This window comes from Neophocaena asiaeorientalis, unplaced genomic scaffold (genome assembly GCF_003031525.2).
Source record: "Neophocaena asiaeorientalis asiaeorientalis breed wild unplaced genomic scaffold, Neophocaena_asiaeorientalis_V1.1 scaffold41, whole genome shotgun sequence".
Lineage (NCBI taxonomy): Eukaryota > Metazoa > Chordata > Mammalia > Artiodactyla > Phocoenidae > Neophocaena > Neophocaena asiaeorientalis.
Window position 1 is genome coordinate 2,093,407 of NW_020171994.1, and position 20,280 is coordinate 2,113,686.

The following is a 20,280-nucleotide window of genomic DNA, read 5'->3' on the forward strand; positions in this document are numbered from 1 at the left end:
GGGATGGTTTTTTTTTTTTTTTTTTTTTTGCGGTACGCGGGCCTCTCACTGTTGTGGTCTCTCCCGTTGCGGAGCACAGGCTCCGGACGCAAAGGCTCAGCAGCCATGGCTCCCGGGCCCAGCCGCTCCGCGGCATGTGGGGTCCTCCCAGGCCGGGGCACGAGCCCGCGTCCCCTGCATCGGCAGGCGGACTCTCAACCACTGCACCACCAGGGAAGCCCTGGAATAGCTTTTTGGAGAGCAATATGGTGGCACTTTTTGATGGTAACTATGTATATATTCCTACAACCCAGCAACCTCACTCCTGAGTATATATCCTGGCCAACTTCTCCATAGTTCTAAAATGGAACCTTTATGAAGATATTTATCATAGAATCATTTGCTTATCACAGAATCATTTGTGTTAAGGGATTGACGGCAAACTAGGTTGTCCATCAGTGAGGGAATATACATAGAAAGCAAGCTGAATGTATACTATGCATACTAACAAGGATTAGGAGCAAATACCAACATAGATCTTAAAAACATTCTCATGAAAGGAGAAATAGAATGATCTCTACATAGCCCAGTGACATTTGCTTGAATTTAAATACACACATACAGGGCTTCCCTGGTGACGCAGTGGTTGAGAGTCCGCCTGCCGATGCAGGGGACGTGGGTTCGTGCCCCGGTCCGGGAAGATCCCACATGCCGCGGAGCGGCTGGGCCCGTGAGCCACGGCCGCTGAGCCTGCGTGTCCGGAGCCTGTGCCCTGCAACGGGAGAGGCCACAACAGTGAGAGGCCCGCGTACCGCAAAAAAAAAACCAAACAAAAAAAACACATACACACCAAAGGTAGGAGACAGATAAAGATGTGGATGTAGGTGATGTACACGTAGGTGTAGGTGTAGATCTAGATGGATATCTTGAACTGACATCAGATACATTCGAGAAATTTCCTGTGAGGGGACAAGAATGACAGTGGAGATTTGGATGAAGGAAAATTTAAAAATAGAAGGATGGGCCTTATATGGACTAATGATTCTGTTTTGCCATGGACTGAGGGGTGTGACTAATCCAGCTCTCTATAGCTGAATTCCAAACCAAAAAAAGTTGTTTCAAGTGTTAGGAAAAAGGAGACGTTAACTCCAAGCAGGGAAATACGAGAAGTGTTTTTGGAAGAGGTCAGATTTGCGTTGAGCTTTGAAGGATGGCTAGAACCTTGGTAGAGAGTTCTGGAAGAGAAGGGTATTTTTGGCAAGGAAACCACTTGGTTGGAAGCCCGGGGTGAGAGAGTACAGTGTGGATTTAAGAATCAGCGAGGAGACTGTTATACTTGGAGTCTAGGGCAGGTAAGGGTGTTTAGGGGAAAAATAAGCCTGCAAAAACAGGTGGGAACTGAATGAAGGGCCATCAATGCCCAGTTAAGGAGTACAGGGGGGTTAGTTGCGAAAGTAATGGGGAGTGATTTACAGTTTTGAGCGGAGAAACAATAGGATCAGACTTAGGAAGATTACTGTCCAGAGTGTTAGATTGTGGCCATGTTTGACTGGACACAGAGAGGACTCCAGAGGCTGTTGTCATTATCCAGGGGAGAGCTGATGAGGGACGGAGATAAGCTTTGGTATTGGTCCCTAAGGGGACCAATAATAGTGCTGTGGACATGGACTTGGGAAATTGACAGGACCTGAGAAATAAATTAGAGCGATGCCTCATCTTTATAGAGGAGGTGGTAGAAGCTGTAGGTGGTGGATGAAATCACCAAGAGACAGGCAAGAGGCTCTGGGCAGAATGGAAGGGACCAGTAAAGAAGATGGCGACATGATAAAAGACTAGAGAGTCCAGAGTATAGAGCAATGAAAGCCAAGGAGAGGGTTTCAGAAGGGAAACGAGTGCTTAGCAATGACAAAAGCTGCAGAAGGCCTATGGGATTCGAATGTAGCAGGGATCACTGGTTACTTTCCAGAGAGGACTTTCGAGACAGAAGAGTTGGCCGGCCCAGATGGCCTGGGGGTGGGGAGAGTGGTAGGAGAGGAAGAGTGGAGAGTGGCGGCAATGAGTGATGTCTATCAAGAGGTCTGTTCTGGAAGGGTGATGGAGAGATGGAGTGGTCAGAGCAGCGGAGGAAAGATTTTTCTTTATTTTTTTAGCATCAAGCAGATGAGGGTACATCTTGAAGACCAACAGAAAACAACCAGTCCAGAAGATAGAAGGGGAAGAGAGGGTAGTTACAGGAGTAGGGTCTCAAGGGATGGGAGGGTTCCTCTGAGCCCTGGAGCAGCCTACCTGGCCATGCTCATTGAAAGCTAGCCTTGCTGTACCTTGATTTCCACCTTTCCCCTAATCATGCTCCTTTGTTTTGCCTTTGGGAGAGCATCCCTCTCCCAGATGACTTACTAGAGCTTTCCCCTGCCCCCCTTTTACACCTCCTCACTTATTTTTCCTTCCGCTGGGTTCCAGAGACTGGTTGAAACTAGACTAACAAAGAAACCTCTCTTTGTCAGTCAGCAAGTTGAGAGAAGTGATTAGCTGCTAGGTTCTTAGGCCAAAGGACCTGCAGCACTCAAAGCCTTGAAGGGGAAAGCACTTGAAGGTCTGTTTACCACTCAGCTTTAGGGGACAATTGTTGCTACTCTTGGCTACAGGCTTCACTGGGGACTTTATCTCTGCAGAATTCTCTGTTAACTTTTTCTGAAAGATTGCCAGCACCAGATCTAAAAGCTTTTAAAATCCTCATAAAACCAGAGAATGAAAAAAGTGGTGATGGATGGAGAGGTATGGGGGGGCCATGGGGCCTCTCGCCCAGATAACCTCCCCGGGCCAGGCCCCTGGACAGGCCAGCTCCATTTTCATATCTTTTGTCCCCCAGGTCCTAGGGTTTGGCTCCTTTTGCTTTCTTTTCCAGCTGCTGCTTCCTTCCTCCCCAATTTTCCACCTGGATTCCTCTCAGAATCCTCTCCTGATTTATCCCTAACTCTGCTTTCTCTGGGAACCAGATTATTGTTTTAAGCTGTTTAAAGTGCTTTCATTTCTCCTATCTCTAAGGGAATAGTTGGGCAGAGTGAAGTATAACAAAATTGTAAATGACACTGTGGCAGTGGGGAAGGTACAGAGGACCAAGAACTCGGACAAAACATGTCTTCAGTGAACTTTGAACATGGGAGCTACCTGCTTCCCTACCCACACATGCCACTGACTCTGTCCTGGGCGTTGGCACCATTATCTTTGCATCAGCCCAAACCATCTCCCTTTGAATTGGATACTACACCAAGGTCGTGTAGATGTGGCGTGACATCGCTAATGGTCTGGTGGATTTCTCCACATTTGGATCACCAGGTTGCTCTCTCTGGCTCCAGATTTGTCTTGACAGCCTTGACTCAAGTACTAAATGCTGTGCATAGTTCCTAGCTATAGTTAGTCCAGCCTTCTCCCTTTGAGCCAGGCCCAAATGATCTAGGAAGTCATCTGTTTATCAGAAATGGCTAGCTCCCCTCCGGCTCACTCTCCAGCCTGGCCCCCAAGATCAGTTGTGTCAACAGTGCTTTCATATCCTCCTGTTGGACCCACCCTTCTCCCTCACCCCCAGTACTTCTGATGTATGTGCCAGCATCCAACCCTGGAAAACCCTACTACCTGCTTTGCCAGGGCTGCCAAGTACTGTTTGAGGAAGCTTCCCCAACAAAAGTACGTTCTCTAGTGTCGGCAGAGCCCTCAGAGCTGCTTGGCAGCCCTTCACACTTTTCTAACAATTGACTTCCTGCCATGGCCTCCACAGCATCTCCTTCCCGCCCTTTGCCAGTCATCCTCAACCTCAAATACCCTCACTCTCCACCTGCAACCTCGCTTCCTACATTTATTGAGAAAACTGAGGTCAAGTTGAAATGGACTTTCTCCACTTCCCTCTTTCTTACCAAAACTCATCCCGGCTCCTTTTCTTTATGCATCCTTCTCCACTCTCTAGTTTGGAGGGATAAAATGTGCTCCTCTATCTTCAAGACAGACCTATCGACAGCCCTTGGGTTCAGAATCCTATCCCTTCTGCCTTCCTCTGCCTTATGGTATATTCATGTGTGTACATAACTAGTCTCTCTGACCTGGACTGAGTGCACCTCAAGGGCAGGGACTGTTACTTTCATCTATGTGCTCCCAACATGTGGCACCATGGCTGGCACACAGTAGGCGCTCCACAACTCTTTTCTCAGTTGATGAGTTATGAAGGGACGATGTAGATTGACTTGAGTTCTCTGTCCTTTGTGCATCTACTTAATTGGTTAATAAGTGTGCCACTGGGCAGCAAGACGGATGAAGGGAAGAGTCAAAAGGATTCAATAAGCTCCAGATCCAGGGCTTTGGGTGGAGTTACATGACATTTTTGTGGGAATTTTGGACCCAGAATTGACCTGTCTCTTTATAAAGGGAGTAGCAGAAAGAGCACCAGACTGGGACTAAGAAGGTCTGGCTCAGCTGCTCAGAAGCTGTGTGGCAACGGACAAGTTAATTCACTTCTGGGCTCAATTACTTCTCTAGTACTTTGAGATGGGGTTATTCTGAACATTCAGTGGAGTCGTGGATGTACAAACACAATTGAAATCTGAAGCGCCTCTCCAAAGCAAGCTTGCAGCTTGTTTCTGATGCCACTAATAGCTCTGGAGCTTCTACTCGTCACCTATACTGCAGCAGCCTCCGCCAGCACAGCCCGTCTTTCCTGTTGCACACAGAGCTTGATTTCATCTCAGCTTCCCATTGTCCACCACGTAAAAGGAAAATATATCAGAAATGTGGAGCTTCTCGCCCTCTAGACCCCCTTCCCCTCTCCTTTTTGGCCTGTGCACGTCTGTGCGGATGACTGGACTTGTCCATAGGGACTACTGCATACAGCCAGCAGGGGGCGCTGTAAGTCATCCCATCTTCTTGAATTCAAATCCATGGCTGGCTGGGAGGTGTAGGGTAGGCTAAGCCAGAGTACCAGCAAGCCCTACCATTTTAGCAGACTCCTGTGCCTGCGGGCATGTGTATTGGGGTTGGAATGCCTATCTCTTTATCTGCGTGGGTGTGGAAATGAATGTTCCTCTGGTTCTAAACGAATGCAGGGGTGTGGGCCTGCAGGAGAACAGCAGGGAGACTAAGTTGTTCCTCTCCCTCCCCTGCCCTGCCCTCCCCTTTCAGAGCTCCCTGAGTTCTTTGGCAATGGGGTCCTAGCAGATTTCTTTGATCCTATCCTCCTTTTTCTCCTTCTGTTTAAGGAGCAGTAATTGGTTAGTCCCTGTTACCTTCCACCCCCAAAACTTGAGGGCTTCTCACCAGAGATTTGGGGAAGCCAACACTGATCCAGAAGCAATCAGCTCACACAAGCTCAATATTGGACCAAAGGTTGTGTGGTATATCAATGATGGGTAATTTATTATGTCAGAGAAAAATGCCACAAGTATCCCTTTTCTAATGGAGTAGGTACCCTACAGCAAAAATTGCTGTAAAGTGAATTTCTGGCAAGACCTGTTTCACTTTGAGTTTTTACTTATAAAACCATGGCTATGTTTTGCTAGAAAAAAGAAAAAGATTGGCTCCAGGTTGTAATTAAACCATGTGTTTTAAAATAAACCACATATTTTTTTTATTTATTTATTTTTGTTGGAGTATAATTGCTTTACAATGGTGTGTTAGTTTCTGCTTTGTAACAAAGTGAATCAGCTATACATATACATATATCCACATATCTCTTCCCTCTTGCATCTCCCTCCCTCCCACCCTCCCTATCCCCCCCCTCTAGGTGGTCACAAAGCACCGAGCTGATCTCCCCGTGCTACGCGGCTGCTTCCCACTAGCTATCAGTTTTACATTTGGGAGTGTATATATGTCCATGCCACTCTCTCACTTTGTCCCAGCTTACCCTTACCCCTCCCCATATCCTCAAGTCCATTCCCTAGTAGGTCAGAGTCTTTATTCCCGTCCTGCCCCTAGATTCTTCATGACCATTTTTTTTTTTAGATTCCACATATATTTGTTAGCATACGGTATTTGTTTTTCTCTTTATGACTTACTTCACTCTGTATGACAGACTCTAGGTCCATCCACCTCACTACAAATAACTCAATTTCGTTTCTTTTTATGGCTGAGTAATATTCCATTGTATATATGTGCCACATCTTCTTTATCCTTTCATCTGTCGATGGACACTTAGGTTGCTTCCGTGTCCTGGCTATTGTAAATAGAGCCGCGATGAACATTGTAAACCACATATTTTTAAACGACAATAATAGGATAAGAGGGTAGGTCCACATCCTTTCTAAACTATAATGACAACCCTGTGCTGGACCGTCAATTTGCTCCTACCTTTCACAGCTTTACACTCTGCCCCTTGTTTCATTCAATTTTTTATCTACTGAAATCTCCTCCTCGTGAACCTGTATTTACTTAAGAGCTTACTGCCCTGTGAGCCCAGCAAACAGGGGTTTTTGAAAACTGGGAGTTTGGTTACTAGGGGTTTTTTTTCCCCCGAAGCAAAGCTTAGTCCGTGGAATGAACCCTCAGCCCCTTTTCACGTACATTGTCTCAACTGATGCTCAAAGCAATTCAGGAAATAGGTAGGGCAAGTAATATCCCCATTTTGCTGATGAGAAAACTAAGGCCGAGAGATGAATTGGCTTTCTCAAGATCACACAGTTAGAAAGTGAGGGCAGGAAATAGAAACTTAATCCTATGATTCTGCTTTAAACAGGCGAATTTTCTGTTTACTAGAAGGCTTTCTTAAGAGACTTGTGCCATCAAATCATACACAAGTTGCCCTTCAAATTCTAAGGAAAACAAAATTATGGTAAGTTAAGTATTTCAAATTTTTCCAACGTGTGTATTAGTTTTAGGTTAAATTCATCCTAAGTAGATAGAGCTGTATTTATTTTCTCATGCAGTCTGGAAACTCAGCACACACTTTATAGTACAGTGGAGCTCTTTGTATAGTCTGCGTGTATATTTGAAGGGTTATGGGGACTCATTCAACCATTTGTAATGGTTACAGAGGTGTTTGGTTGTTCTGTTTTTATTTTTGTGGCCAACTATTGGTCATATTTCCAGTTTCATTTGATTTGGGGTTCTTGACCACCCCAATTATAATACTATTATCACAAAAGAAAAGATTTTTCTGGTTTCTGATGTAGTTTTAGGAACATGTTATAGAGAAAAGGGAGACCTGAAAATTCTTCATCAACTTATTTGCCTCTATCTAGCAGACGTCTCTGCTTCATCCTATTTGAATAATTATTAGCATTCCCCAAGGGCAAGGGAAAATACGACACGTTTAAAGACAAAATTACCAATTTCTGCTCACCACGATCATCAAATTAGTACGTGCCTGTACTCCCCCTTCCACCCCTAATTGAATATGCTAGCATTAGGGACTCGTAGCACATCAGAATGTGTCTACGAGAACCTAGTAAACTGTCCATTGCCCACAGACCAATCAATAAGGCCACTTTAATTGTGGAACAAGAAGGAATCTTCCATCTTTTTAAGGTCTAGGATGTGCTACCCCTTGAAGTGCCTTTTGTGACTTAATTAATTAATTCTGTTAAGCGAGTTTCTATTAAATAGTACCTGTTCCAGTGAAAAGATTGGGAAAATTGAGATGAATTGTTCCAGTATCAATGAAAATGAAAATATTTTCTGCCCAGAGTAGCTCTCACTGCCCCTCTTCAAGTGGGTTTGTGCTTCTGTTGATACTTTCAGGGCATTATTCAATGCAGAGAGGCAATATAAGCTTGGTAGAAGAAGCAGAGGATTTGGTATCACCTAAATTGGCTTCACCAGTTGCTTACTGTGTGAATTCAAGCAAATTCCTTACCCTGTCTATATTTCAGTTTCCTCATCTGTAAGATGCAGCTAATACCCACCTGTCAGGGCTGTTTAGAGGATTAAAGGAGACAGGTTAAATGAGACGGCACTTAGTATGTGTTTGGTGAAAAGAAGGTTATTATTATGTTTTAGAAGAGAACTGTGAATAAACAGGTAGAATGGAGGGCTGCAAAGCCTTGCCTAGCAAGAGTTAAACGTTAGCACTCTGGGAGGTGTCTTTCCAAAAATTTAAACATGCTGACAACAGCCAATGGGATGGGTGTGTGTGTCTTTGCAAACAAAACATGTAGATGCATGTCTTCATGCCTGGGCTGGCTGCTTCAAACACTGATTATAGCTTAAGAACTAGAAAATAAATGTGTTTTCATTTGGGTGTTGAGGGCGAGACTCTGATACTGCTTCTCAGCTATGGCAGACACCGAGAATTTTGGGGGTTCTTTCTTTGGTAGACACCAATCACCTATTATTATTATTTTTTTTTTTTTTTGGAAGATGGGAAGGGTCACTGGCTGTGCTGGCGAATTGTAGGTGATGCTAACATTATCAAGCTGAACCAGGGCTTCCTGGGCCACCAAATGGATCTGTGTATCTGTATAATATGAGTCTTTATCTGCCGACTTTAGACCTATTCTTCACCTGCCGGTGTCCTTTCTCCGTTATTTACTTCTGCAGACAGCGCTAGACCATTAGTGCTGTTACCAGGAGAGTGGATTGTAGGGCTGTACGGATGGCTGTTTCCGTTTGTCGCAATAGAAGGAGCACAGAGTTGATGCGGAGGCCCTGATACTCACTCTGCCACTGACCAGCTGTGTGAAATTAGCAAGCCTCATTGACTAACCACTTTGTAGCTTGGTGTATTGTGATGCTCCAAAAGAATGGTGAAAGGAATAGTGTTCTGAGGTTTCTTAAGTAATCTGCCCTTGGGGGGTATCCTTGTTAGTTTCCTGCTTACCACATATTTCATGGCTAGGGAGAGATCCCAGCTACTTAGGCCAGAATCTGTTAAGTTCTTGCACCCACTCCGCCCTGGCCTCGTAGCTGAGATGGGAACCCCAGCTGAAAAGTAGGGACAAATTGTAGAATTCAAGCCACCTGGTCCCTAGGCTGGAGGTCAGGAATTTCTGCTCCCCTTTTCCCAAAGGCCACAAGGGATGTTTCGGGATGGCAGCAAAGTCTTTTAATCTCATTTTGCCCCTAATGAGACTTGGAAGTGGCCTTCTCAAGGATTCCCATGTGCATATTTAATTCTGTATTTTCATTCATTCCACAATTGTGCTTCTTCCACACAACTATGTTTTGAGGGTCTACTGCACACCAGACACTGCATCTCTCAGAGATACCAGGGCAAACAAAGTCAGTTGAGCTCCCTACCCTCTCAGACTTTCCAGTCTAGTGACAGAAACAGGTGTTGAACATCTCCCAAGATGGTCTGAAGGTATCTTAATCCCCACCTCTCCAGAGGTGGACTCTCATCTTCCACCCAAAACTTCCTCCCCTAAGCTTCCTCATGTCAGTGAGGAGATCCACTCGGTCGCCCAATCAAGAGACTCGGGAGTCCTCCTTCACACCTCCCTGTCTTACCCACCAATTCCAATCTAGCATCAAGTCCTATCATTTTTAGCCTCTGAAATATCTCTTAAACCCATCTTGTCCCTGTCTTCACTGCCATGAACCTAGTTCAGGTCACCATTATTTCTCTCCCAGAGATCACAACCTCCTCACTGGGTTCCCTGTCTCTGGTCTTGCTGCCCCATCCACTCCCTTCCACTTGTGATGTGTCCAGAGGTGATACTGTATGAACTTGAGTTAGTCCCTTTCCCTTTCTGGGCTTCAACTTCTCCATCCTGAACTGGATGATTGCCTAAGTCTGGGGCAGCTCTCTTTTCTGTTGTTCCGTGATCAGATGTTTCTTGCTCGTACTCTAGTGCAGCCATCCAGACTTCCAGAGAAGATATTGATACACCTGGCCCTCTGGCTTCTTGGTGTGTGTATTCATTCATTCATTTCTCCATTCAGCAAACATTTACTGAGCACCCACTGTGTATGAGGCACTGTAGTTAGCACAAGTGATTCAGTGGGAAGTAAGACACAGGCCCTGTCTTAAAGGAGTTCAATCTCTTGTGGGGGGGTATGGACACAAATAGACAATCTAGCCCATTCTGTGGAGGGGGGTAATCATGAAAGTTTCCCTGGAAGAGCTGATATCTTGGTTGGAGCCTGAATGATAAATAGGAGCTAGCCAGGAGAACAAAGGCATGTACAAAGGCCCTGAGGCAGGATGCTGGGAGAGACTAAAGCTAGACCGGAGAATGGCAGACCAATTGGGAGGCTGTGGCAACACTCTAGGGGAGAGACAAGGAAGTCCTAAACTAAGACCATGGAGGCAGAGAAAAACGGACAGGTTTCAGTTATATTTTCAAGGTGGAATTGACAGTCCTTGCTGGTGAATTGGATGTAGAAGATGAGGGAAAGAGAGAGGTCATGGAGGACCCTTGGGTTTTTGGCTTTATCAGCTTTGTAGATGGACTGCTATTTACAGAGTTAGTTCCATTAACTCAGGAGGAAGGATCTGGTTTGGGGAATGAGGCTGGGGAAAAGATGATTGGTTCAGCTTTAGTCTTGTTGAGTTTGAGTTGGAATATCCAGGTGAAGAGGTCTGGTAAGCCATTGGCTATAAGGATCTGACACATTGAGAAGAGGAATCTGGTCTGGAGGTTCAGACTGGGGAGTCATTAGCTTGTAGATGAGGTCCCTTTGAGGAGATTGAGCAGACCCTGAAGAGCTGAGTGCCCAAGAGATCCAGGACATCAGTGCTAAGAGGGGAAATGCCCTCCCAGATGTGGAGCGCCCATTCATTCCTGGGCACACATCTCTGCCCCAAAGAGAGTTTCACAATGTTGTCTGTGCATTGCCCACTTATACTTAAGAGAAGGAGCATTAAGTACCCAATTATAACTTCTCCATTTTACCATAAACGTGCCTTAAAGAAGAGAGGAAACAGATACGTTCATGCTATCTACCAGGTGTGTTACATTCACTGACTCAAATGCTCCCGATAACCCTACACTAGAGCTATTATTTCTTGGAGCCCTTAGAAACTCAGAGTAGTTAAGTCACTTGCCCAAGGTCACATAGCTATTAAATGGCACTAAGATCTGACTCCAGGTCTGTCCTACTCTAGAGCCTGCACCATGATACCACCTAACAGCACTCCACCACATCCTGCAGTATAGCCAGGTCCTTAAGAAAGCCTGTGCACACCGCTTTTCCCTTCTGTGCTTCATAAATATCATTTGCATCCCCTAGCTTAACACTTTGCTCTCCATTAAAATACAAATCCCCTGGGGAGAAGTAAAGCTCTAAGTTGTTGTCAGTCATTTATGCCTCAGTGGGAATGAATTTCAGATTCTTCCTTAAGAACAAATTTTAATTTTATGGGAGAAGGACACTGGAACCTTGAGGGAGGGATAAAAAGGCAGAAATGGGCTTCGTAATGAAAAGTCATTCCCCTCTTAGTTTCATAGCTCTACTTGGTTGGAGGCATGTGCTGTTAAGGTTCTTAGATGCTATTTCTGCATATGTGTACTACTTTATATGCAGGCCCATTTCTGGGTCAGCTAACCCAGTAATCTGGGGCTGGGGCTCGGGTGTGGTCTGATCGAAGGTGAAATTAAACTACACACTGGGGACTTCCCTGGTGATGCAGTGGTTAAGAATCCGCCTGCCAGTGCAGGGGACACAGGTTCGAGCCCTGGTCCAGGAAGATCCCACATGCTGCGGAGCAACTAAGCCCGTGCACCACAACTACTGAGCCTGTGCTCTAGAGCCCGCGAGCCACAACTACTGAGCCCGCGTGCGGCAACTACTGAAGCCCGCGCACCTAGAGCCCGTGCCCCACAACAAGAGAAGCCACCGCGGTGAGAAGCCCGTGTACCTCAACGAAGATTAGCTCCCGCTTGCCGCAACTAGAGAAAGCCCGCGCACAGCAACGAGGACCCAACACAGCCAAAATAAATAAATGTATATATATTTTAAAAAAGCCAGCGTTGTCCCAAGCATTATCTAAAAAAGAACCACTACACGCTGATCCCAACCCACTGTGGTCAGCAGGAGGCAGCCAGCCTGGGCCTTAGGCTCAAGTCCCAGCTCACTCTCTTGAGAATTAGACCCTGATGTGCATATTTAAAACACCGAGCAGATGGAGGCAGGAGAGCTTGTTGGAAAGACTTGGAGGAGTCCCTTCTGCCCTGTCTGGGTCTATTTGCCAAAATAAATGACATGTATCAGGGCAGGGCATTGGTCCAAGCCCATTGAAATTCTGCTAGCAGTCCAAACAGTGATGATGTTTCAGATTGGTTCTGTGAAATGATCAGTTAGGAAGAGAGAAATGATGTGTGAGCATCTGGCTACTGCAGCCTACTGATGGGGACAGTCCCAGGGGCGGGCCTGGGGTGAGGGGGGGCAGCCTCAAGGACCCCCCAGGACATCTGCCACTGGCAAACAGGAAGAGAGCCACACGCTGGCAACGGGTGGTCTAGTTTGAGTCCCATGCTGTTCCTCACTAGCTACGTGACCTAAACAAGTCCTTCCCGTTCTCTCGGCCTCCTTTTTTCCCCGTGTGTATAAAATAGAGCCTGGATGGAACGGTCTCTAAGGGCCCTTCTTGCTCCAACATTCCGTGACTTCTCTGACACTGGTTTGATTTCTTTTTCTCTGTAGTGGGAGAGGGAGAGGCCCACCCACCCACCTGCTTATCTGTAGCCTCTATGTTCTCACACTGCCCTCTGCTGGCCGTTATGAAAAGTGCCACCGATAGCTTCTTTGGAGGAAAACAAGCGAACAAACCAAAAAAAGCACTTCATCATTGATTTAGTATTAAGCGTCAGCAGTCCACTGGGCATGGTGACAGAAAGCCTGTGCATTGGAGACGAGGGAAAAGATCATACAGCTATAGGCACAGAGTAAGCATAGCTAGAGATGGCTGACAGAACAGCCCAAGAAAGAAATGTCTCTCTCAATTTTTTTCTTTGCCATCTTCGTCTGTTCATGGTGCTCTGTGCCACTGTATGAAAGAAAGGACCTCAGTGGATAGGAAGCCTCCTTGTCTCGTATCCTAGGACTGCAGGCTCCAGAAGGGCCTGGCACCACACTAAAGAGGAAGTTCTGGGCCAACGGCGCCTCAGAGGCCTTAAGACATCCCGCAGGCCCTGCTTCTGTCTGAGAGGTTTCTAGCCGGGACCAGCCCAGAAGTACACCTTCCTCCAAGGGGTACCGTTTCAAATGCCCCTTTGGAAAAAGAATTCGAATTCAAAGAATCCATGAGCTCTTTCAGAGACTCACTTTAAGCTCTCTGACTGGAACGGAGGAGTCATCTGTGTGGCTATGGTAAATTCAGCCTGCCCTCCCAGCCAAGAGAAAGGGAGCGGGCCGTGGAAGCCTGCCTTTTCTGGATGGAATCAGATTTCCTGTTAAATCCAGCCAGAGAATTGCCTCACTCCTATGTCTCTTTGCTTATTCTCGCTGAGTGTGCACTCACAAAGGCAAGAGACCGGGGCTGGAGTGTGCCAGCCCCTATGCCCACATCAGGCACTGCTCGGGCTCTAGTGATGTGAGCGAGATGGGAATTGGGCCACGCCACAGTCTGCCCTCTCAGTAGCTGTTCAACGGTTTATCATGCTCTCCCCTCCCCTCCCTTGATGCGCGAAAGCTTTGGGCAGGGCTTAGATTTGGGTCAAGCATTCAGTGCCCTGACTGCATCTCCTTTGCTAGTAATAACATGGTCTCGCCAAAACTATCGTGCCTCTCATCCTCCCACCAACCAGTCCTTTCCTCCCCCAACAGCTGGTTCTTATCTGTCTCCCTTGTTCCAGCCTCAGGCAGGCTGCCCTGGCCTCATGCTCTCACACACACATACACACACGCGCGCGCGCGCACGGGTTCTCCCGAACACTTGTTGATGAGTTTCAGCCCTGAAACACTGCCTTCCTCCCATCCCTCCTGTGTCCCCAAACCTCTAAGGGTTCCCTATTTCCTGCCACATCAAGTCTTCAACTTCCCTGCCTTGCTTTCCAGGCCTACTTCAGCTGGGGCCCACTCAGCCTTTCCAGTGTGGCCCGTGACTCCCCTGAGCCGTGGACAGAATGTAAGCATTCCACAAACCCTCCATGGCCAACCCTGCCTTTGTGTTCCCGCAGCACTTCTGCTCCATTCCGGACTTGAACTGTTTGCAATGGTTTTGTGTACATTAGTCTTGAAAGCTAGGCCCACATTTTAGACTTCTTTGTTAATCCTCAACCACAACCCAGCACTATTTTTTTAAGTGTTCTTTTACTTTTTAGTTGTGTGTGTGTGTGTATATACAGCGAAAATTTATAAGAGTAATAAATAAGAGAATCATTGTAAACAGAAGACCAACCAACAGGAGGTAAGAGCATAAAAAGTAAAAGTTAACCTCCCACCCCATCATTCTCAGAAATAAGCCTGTTAAGCATTCTGCAGCCTAGCACCCTCTGTAGGTTGCGTGTTACGGGTCGGGAAAGTTTGATTGGTGGGTGGCAGCCGCAGAGAATTGCATCTCCTTGGGAAGAGCATCTTTTACTTCTTTGCAAGAGTCCCAGGTCTTCGTGGGCCTGATTGACATTTGCGTCTCCAGTACGTGACTCTAACCACTGCATAAAGCATCTGTCCTCTTCTCAGCCCTTTCAAAAGTAAATCTTGAAGGTGAATATTAAAGGGCATGTTTAATGGACTTTTCTCAGAGTTTTGCACAGGTTTGTAGGAAATTGCGGACAGTCGGTAAACGGGGCTAAGGGGCAGAGATGGAAGTGTTTATGAAAACAGGCTTTCTACCTGATATGGTGTTGTGTTCTCTGAGAGTTAATGCACATTACTAATGGTTTTCATTTTTCTGCCAAGAAAATTCAGTCCCTTCTGGGATTTGTTCTAAACAGACTAGCCGGCCTCTGTTGCACCCACTGGGGTTAATTCTCTATCTCGGTCAGCTAGAAAATGTCAGCATGAACTCTCAGACTTAATTGTTACAGACACTTTATCACCAGGGCATTCAAAATCCTCAGGCTTCTCCCTCTTGCTATCATAATTGATACTAAATGGATATTCTCAGGCTTCTTGGATTTTACACATTCAACACTGTACAGATGGCGGGGGCGCAGGGGCCTAGAGAGGGAGCAAATAAACAATGTGTGTGTGTTCGCTGTGTCTGTTTCTAGTTGCAGTGCTGGGGTTCTGGGAACCGCCGTCAAAGATAAGCTGACAGGTTGGTCAACCGTAGGTTTCTGGGTTCTCCTCCCTCTGGCCCACGGAGGCAGTGTTCTCCGGGCACAGCCATTTCCGGGCTTCACTGCAAGCATGCGGTTGGCCATTTGGACATGGGTTCGAAAACGTCCCGATGCTCTCCAGAGTTCTGTTCTTTCACTCTTCTGATGGCCTAGCATTAACTAGGAAGAGGACAATATTATCCAGCCTGAATAACTAATCTCCTAAGAAGTACAAAGTTGAAGGATCTTGGCACACATGAATCTTATTAAATGTGCTTATAAAATATGTTCTATCCAAATAAGCTTAGCAGCCCCTAAAATAGCCTGTTCTGAGCCGTGTCTGGAACTCTGACATGCTTCATAGGTCTCTAAGCCAAAATTAGTTAGCGAAGTGATGACAGTGTTCTTTGTGCATGGGAAAATGGGAAGCGGGGATGGTAAGTCCTCTGTTGACTAATCGTACTCCTTCTGTCCATCTTAGGGGCGACCAGGACCAATTGGAATTCAAGGTCCAGTGGGTCCTCAAGGATTTCCTGGCCCTAGTGGTTTATCAGGGTTGAAAGGAGAGAGGGGCTCCCCAGGACCTCTGGGACCGTATGGACCAAAAGGAGATAAGGTAAGAACACCAAAGCTTGATTTTTCCTTTGACTCATGGGCTGTGAGTGTGAAGGTAAAAGGTTCCAAATCTCAGTTCTGTTTATTTATGGAAAGGATACTAATCCCAGATACCTTGGTGCCAGGCTACATACTTTAATAAGAGACAGGCTGGGTGTTGTGCTGCTACAGCCCATTTTTGGAGAGATTCCCATAGCCAGCAAGTCAGAAAGTGCATGTATAAGCTATTTGCTAGACAAGTGGGCTGACCGTGGTGGGAAGTCATGTGGATTTGAACTGGGCATGGGTCAGGAGGCCAATCAACAGGGCAGCAAAGGAATCCAAGCGAGGGGAACGGGATGCAAGGGGTCAGGATGCTTGGAAACCACCTGGGCCACAAATATAGGGAAAGAGATGCAAGAAAGATTGGTCATGTCATGGCGGCTGGCTGACTGAGGTTAGCAGTTCAGTTTATGTTATCTGCCGATTTTAATCACCTCCTATTCACCCCATTGGCGAGGGAGGGATTCCTACTCTAGGGTCCTGGGGATGGCCAAAGATATGACACCTGACACTGGACAGAAGAGATCAACAACAGGTTTATTAGTCACATAAACTCACAGCACAGGGGAGGAGGACATCACACCCCATGCAGGGCCACACAGGGCTTGCGCTCTGGAACAGAATGAGCCACAAGGGGCTGTGAGAAGCAGACTTTTGTCATGTCAACAGGGTGAGTGCCCCTTGATTCTCGAGGGAGAGTATGACTGGCTTATTTGAATAATTCAGTGGGCCAGCAGGGGACGGAAACCCACTACTCAGGAATAAGCGAGAACTGCACCTGGTCTTTTTAATAAGAAGGCTCGTTTGCCCAAGAGACCTTATCTTCAGAAGCAGAGTGGAGAAGTGAACTTTTGCTTAGGCCATTTGAGGCCCTCCCAGTTTTCCCAGATGTCAAGGCAGCATGTAATATTGAGCCTTATTTTTAGGTCTTACACCACGTCGTCTAAGACAAGAACTGTCCGAGACCTTAGGTAGAGGCTAGTGATTGCTTGGAAGTGGAATAGGGAGCAAGGTGGTGCAATGTGGGGAGGGAGGTACAAAATACTTCTTAACGACTTAGGTCATGAATCACATGAACAAACCCACTTCATCTAATGGAGATCAGTTATATCATCTCTTACATTCCTCTCCCTACTCCTTTTCTTAGGGTCCCATGGGAGTTCCTGGCTTTCTTGGCATCAATGGGATTCCGGTGAGTGTGTTCATAGAAGCATTTTTGAAATTTATTTTATTGGAGTATAGTTGATTTACAGTGTTGTGTTAGTTTCTGGTGTACAGCAAAATGATTCAGTTATACATATACATATATATATATACATTTTTTTCGTATTCTTTTCCATGATGGTGTATCGCAGGATACTGAATATAGTTCCCCGTGCTCTACAGTAGGACCTGGTTGTGTATCCATTGCACAGAGGCATTTTTAATACAACCTCTAGGTTCTGCCTCATAGCTCAAGCACTTTGGCCTTAACAACATCCTGTCTCAGGCACACATGCTCAGGGTCAAGTGTTGAGATGTGCGTGGTAAGGCTTAAAGGGCAGTGCTCATCCACAGTTTCCTTGGGATTCAGTTACGGGCAGAGCTAAGCCATATGGTTGGGGGATGCAGAGACATGTGCAGACATAGAAGACCATCAGTATCTTAGCCAAAATGAGTTAGGTCTTATGGCTTGAGGAGCTTTCATTGGGGATGAGGGACTGGTGTGAAGATAGTGCCACATTAGAGCACATACATCCTCATTATAAGAAAATTAAGGGGGTTCATGAAATTAGATAGAAAAATACTTAGTGATACCTTAATACATTTAATTTTAATAATTTCTTTCTTCAGCCTTATTTCAGAGTGAATTTCCCTTTAGTTGTTTTTTTTCTTTTTGACTCTTAAATACAATTTTTAAAGGTTGCTTTTTATTTACAGTTATTACAGCACATTGGCTATATTGCCTGTGTTGTACAATACATCCTTGAGCCTGTCTTACACCCAATAGTTTGTACCTCCCACTCCCCCATCCCCTATAGTGCCCCTCCCTTCCCCCACCAGTAACCACTAGTTTGTTCTCTGTATCTGTGAGTCTGCTTCCTTTTTGTTATATTCACTAGTCTGTTGTATTTTTTAGATTCCACATATAATTGACATTGTACGGTATTTGTCTTTCTCTGTCTGCCTTATTTCACTTAGCATAACACCCTGCAAGTCCATCCATGTTGCTTTAAATGGCAAAATTTCGGTCTTTTTTATGGCTGAGTGGTATTCCATTGTGGTATATATATATACCACATCTTCTTTATCCATTCATCTGTTGATGGACACTTAGGTTGCTTCCATATCATGGCAATTGTAAATAATGCTGCTATGAACATTGGGGTGCATGTATCTTTTTGAATTAGTGTTTTTGTTTTTTTCGGATATATACCCAGGAGTGGAATTGCTGGGTTATATGATAGTTCTATTTTTATTTTTTTGAGAAACCTCCATACCATTTTCCACAGTGGCTGCACCAGTTTACATTCCCACCAACAGTGTAGGAGGGTTCCCTTTTCTCTACATCCTTGTCAACATTTGTTATTTGTGTTCTTTTTGAGGATAGCCATTCTGATAGATGTGAGGTCATACCTCATTGTGGTTTTGATTTGCATTTCCTGATGATTAGTGACGTTGAGCATTTTTTCATGTGCCTGTTGGCCATCTGCATTTCTTCTTTGGAAAAATGTCTATTCGGTTCTTCTGCCCATTTTTTAATTGGGTTGTTTGTTCTTTTGATATTGAGTTGTATGAGCTGTTTATATATGTTGGATATTACCCCCTTATCAGTCATATCATTTTCAAATACCTTCTCCCATTCATTAGGTTATTTTTTTGCTTTGTTGATGGTTTTTACAAAGTGGCTACTCCTAAGATCACTTGGAGACAGCCTCTTCCATTCATCCTGAGGAACTGGCTTTGCTGGAGATAAGTGGGGAGTCTGGAGCTTGCAGACATCTCCTTTTCCCATTCCATCCAGCTCAATCCCTTAGTTTCTCCATTTTCACCCAATATCCCTACTTATCCTGCCACTGGAGGTTGCATGGTAACATTTCTCCAGCCTTTAAGATACAGTATTTGGAACTTACTGCTATCACTTTTTAGTTATATCCTTCAGCACTTATCTATATATTTAATCTTTAGCCTGGACTGTGTTTGCCTCTAGCAGTGGTTTTCAACCTTAAGAGAAGAACCAAATCTTGTGTAGAAGCTCAGCATATATAGAACAGGAAAAAATGGAGCTCCTCCATTTGAGGGAAGTCCTACATCATACCTTTATCTTTCAAACAACCTCTATGGGGTTCTTTTGAATCATATCAAAGCAGTTTGGTAAACTCTTGACTTAACAACTTCTTGTGTTACGCTACATAATCATCTAGTATCAGCTAAGGGGGTTCGAATTTCTTTGTGCCAATCTATAGGTATTTCTTGAGTACCCGCTATGTGCTAGCACTCTACTATGGGAATACAAAAAAGGCATATGGCTCTGCCCTCAAAGATATTATCGTCTGATTCACTTTTTCCCCAGATCTCGTATACATTTGTGGATTTGGAGAATAGAAGGCTCACTTAGCTTGTATTTGTTATACGTATCAACAAATCGGCCATCATATTTCTGCCTGTTATTCAACTGCAGAGTCTGAAAAATGCCCAGGAAGGGGCCAGTGGGGAAATAAGTGGATGGGGTTGGCCACCCTTTTACGCCATCCGCTGGCGTTTTCTCATGTCTGTGTTCGATGACCGCGTCGTCCAGAGTCTCCACTCAGAATGTGTATCTTGTGGGAACCAATGGGTGAGGGAAACTAGCAAACTGGAGGCCACCTCTTCCATTCATCCTGCAGAGCTGGCTTCACCAGAGATGAGTGGAGCATTTGAAGCTCGCAACAGTACCTTACCCTTCCTCCTGTAGTCTCTTTTTAATGGGGGCTGGAAGGAAATCCTGTGAAGCAGAGGCTGATTCCAGTTCTGAGCTGGAACCCACCCCAGAGTCCAGCTGGACACTTCTGCCTCCAACTTGTGGCCAACAGGGCCAGAGGGCGTCTAGAAATTGACCACTTCTCTTTGAGGGCTTCGTTGCTTGGGAGAATGAGTCGCAGCTGTCCAGATTGCTCCAAATGAGTGCGCTGCTCCCAGTAGAAGTCCCCACTCCCTTGGCCCTTCGCTTGGCCCTTCCCTTGACCTAAGGTTGCACATTTTTTCTTTTGACTTTCAGTCGCTTTAGCTTCAGGCTCCAAGCCTCACTTACTCTAAGAAATTATTATCCCCTGTTCCCTCCCTCTCTTCCAGCTATTCATGATGTATTAATGAGCACCTCCTGTTGACAGCTTACCTCTCCTTTCCATCTCTATTCTTCCAGGAGTCTTTGGTGTCTGTCCCACACACTCTAGCTCCTTATTACATATGGTGCATGGTATTTATTGACTGTCTTGTACGATAGCCTTATCTAGCTCCTTGAAAGCACAGAGTCTGTCTTCTGCTCCTCTCAGAGGCCTCAGAG

General features: G+C 45.7%; 1 protein-coding gene across 2 annotated transcripts in view; it reads left to right on the forward strand.

The window, feature by feature from the left end:
* COL4A6 (collagen type IV alpha 6 chain) overlaps positions 1-20,280 on the forward strand; it is a 268,803-nt gene that overhangs the window by 191,730 nt on the left and 56,793 nt on the right. For both annotated transcript variants that reach the window (XM_024748716.1, XM_024748707.1), the window contains exons 4-5: positions 15,583-15,717; positions 16,906-16,950. In XM_024748716.1, the coding sequence (XP_024604484.1) occupies positions 15,583-15,717; positions 16,906-16,950 (180 nt within the window). The remainder of the gene's footprint in view (positions 1-15,582; positions 15,718-16,905; positions 16,951-20,280) is intronic.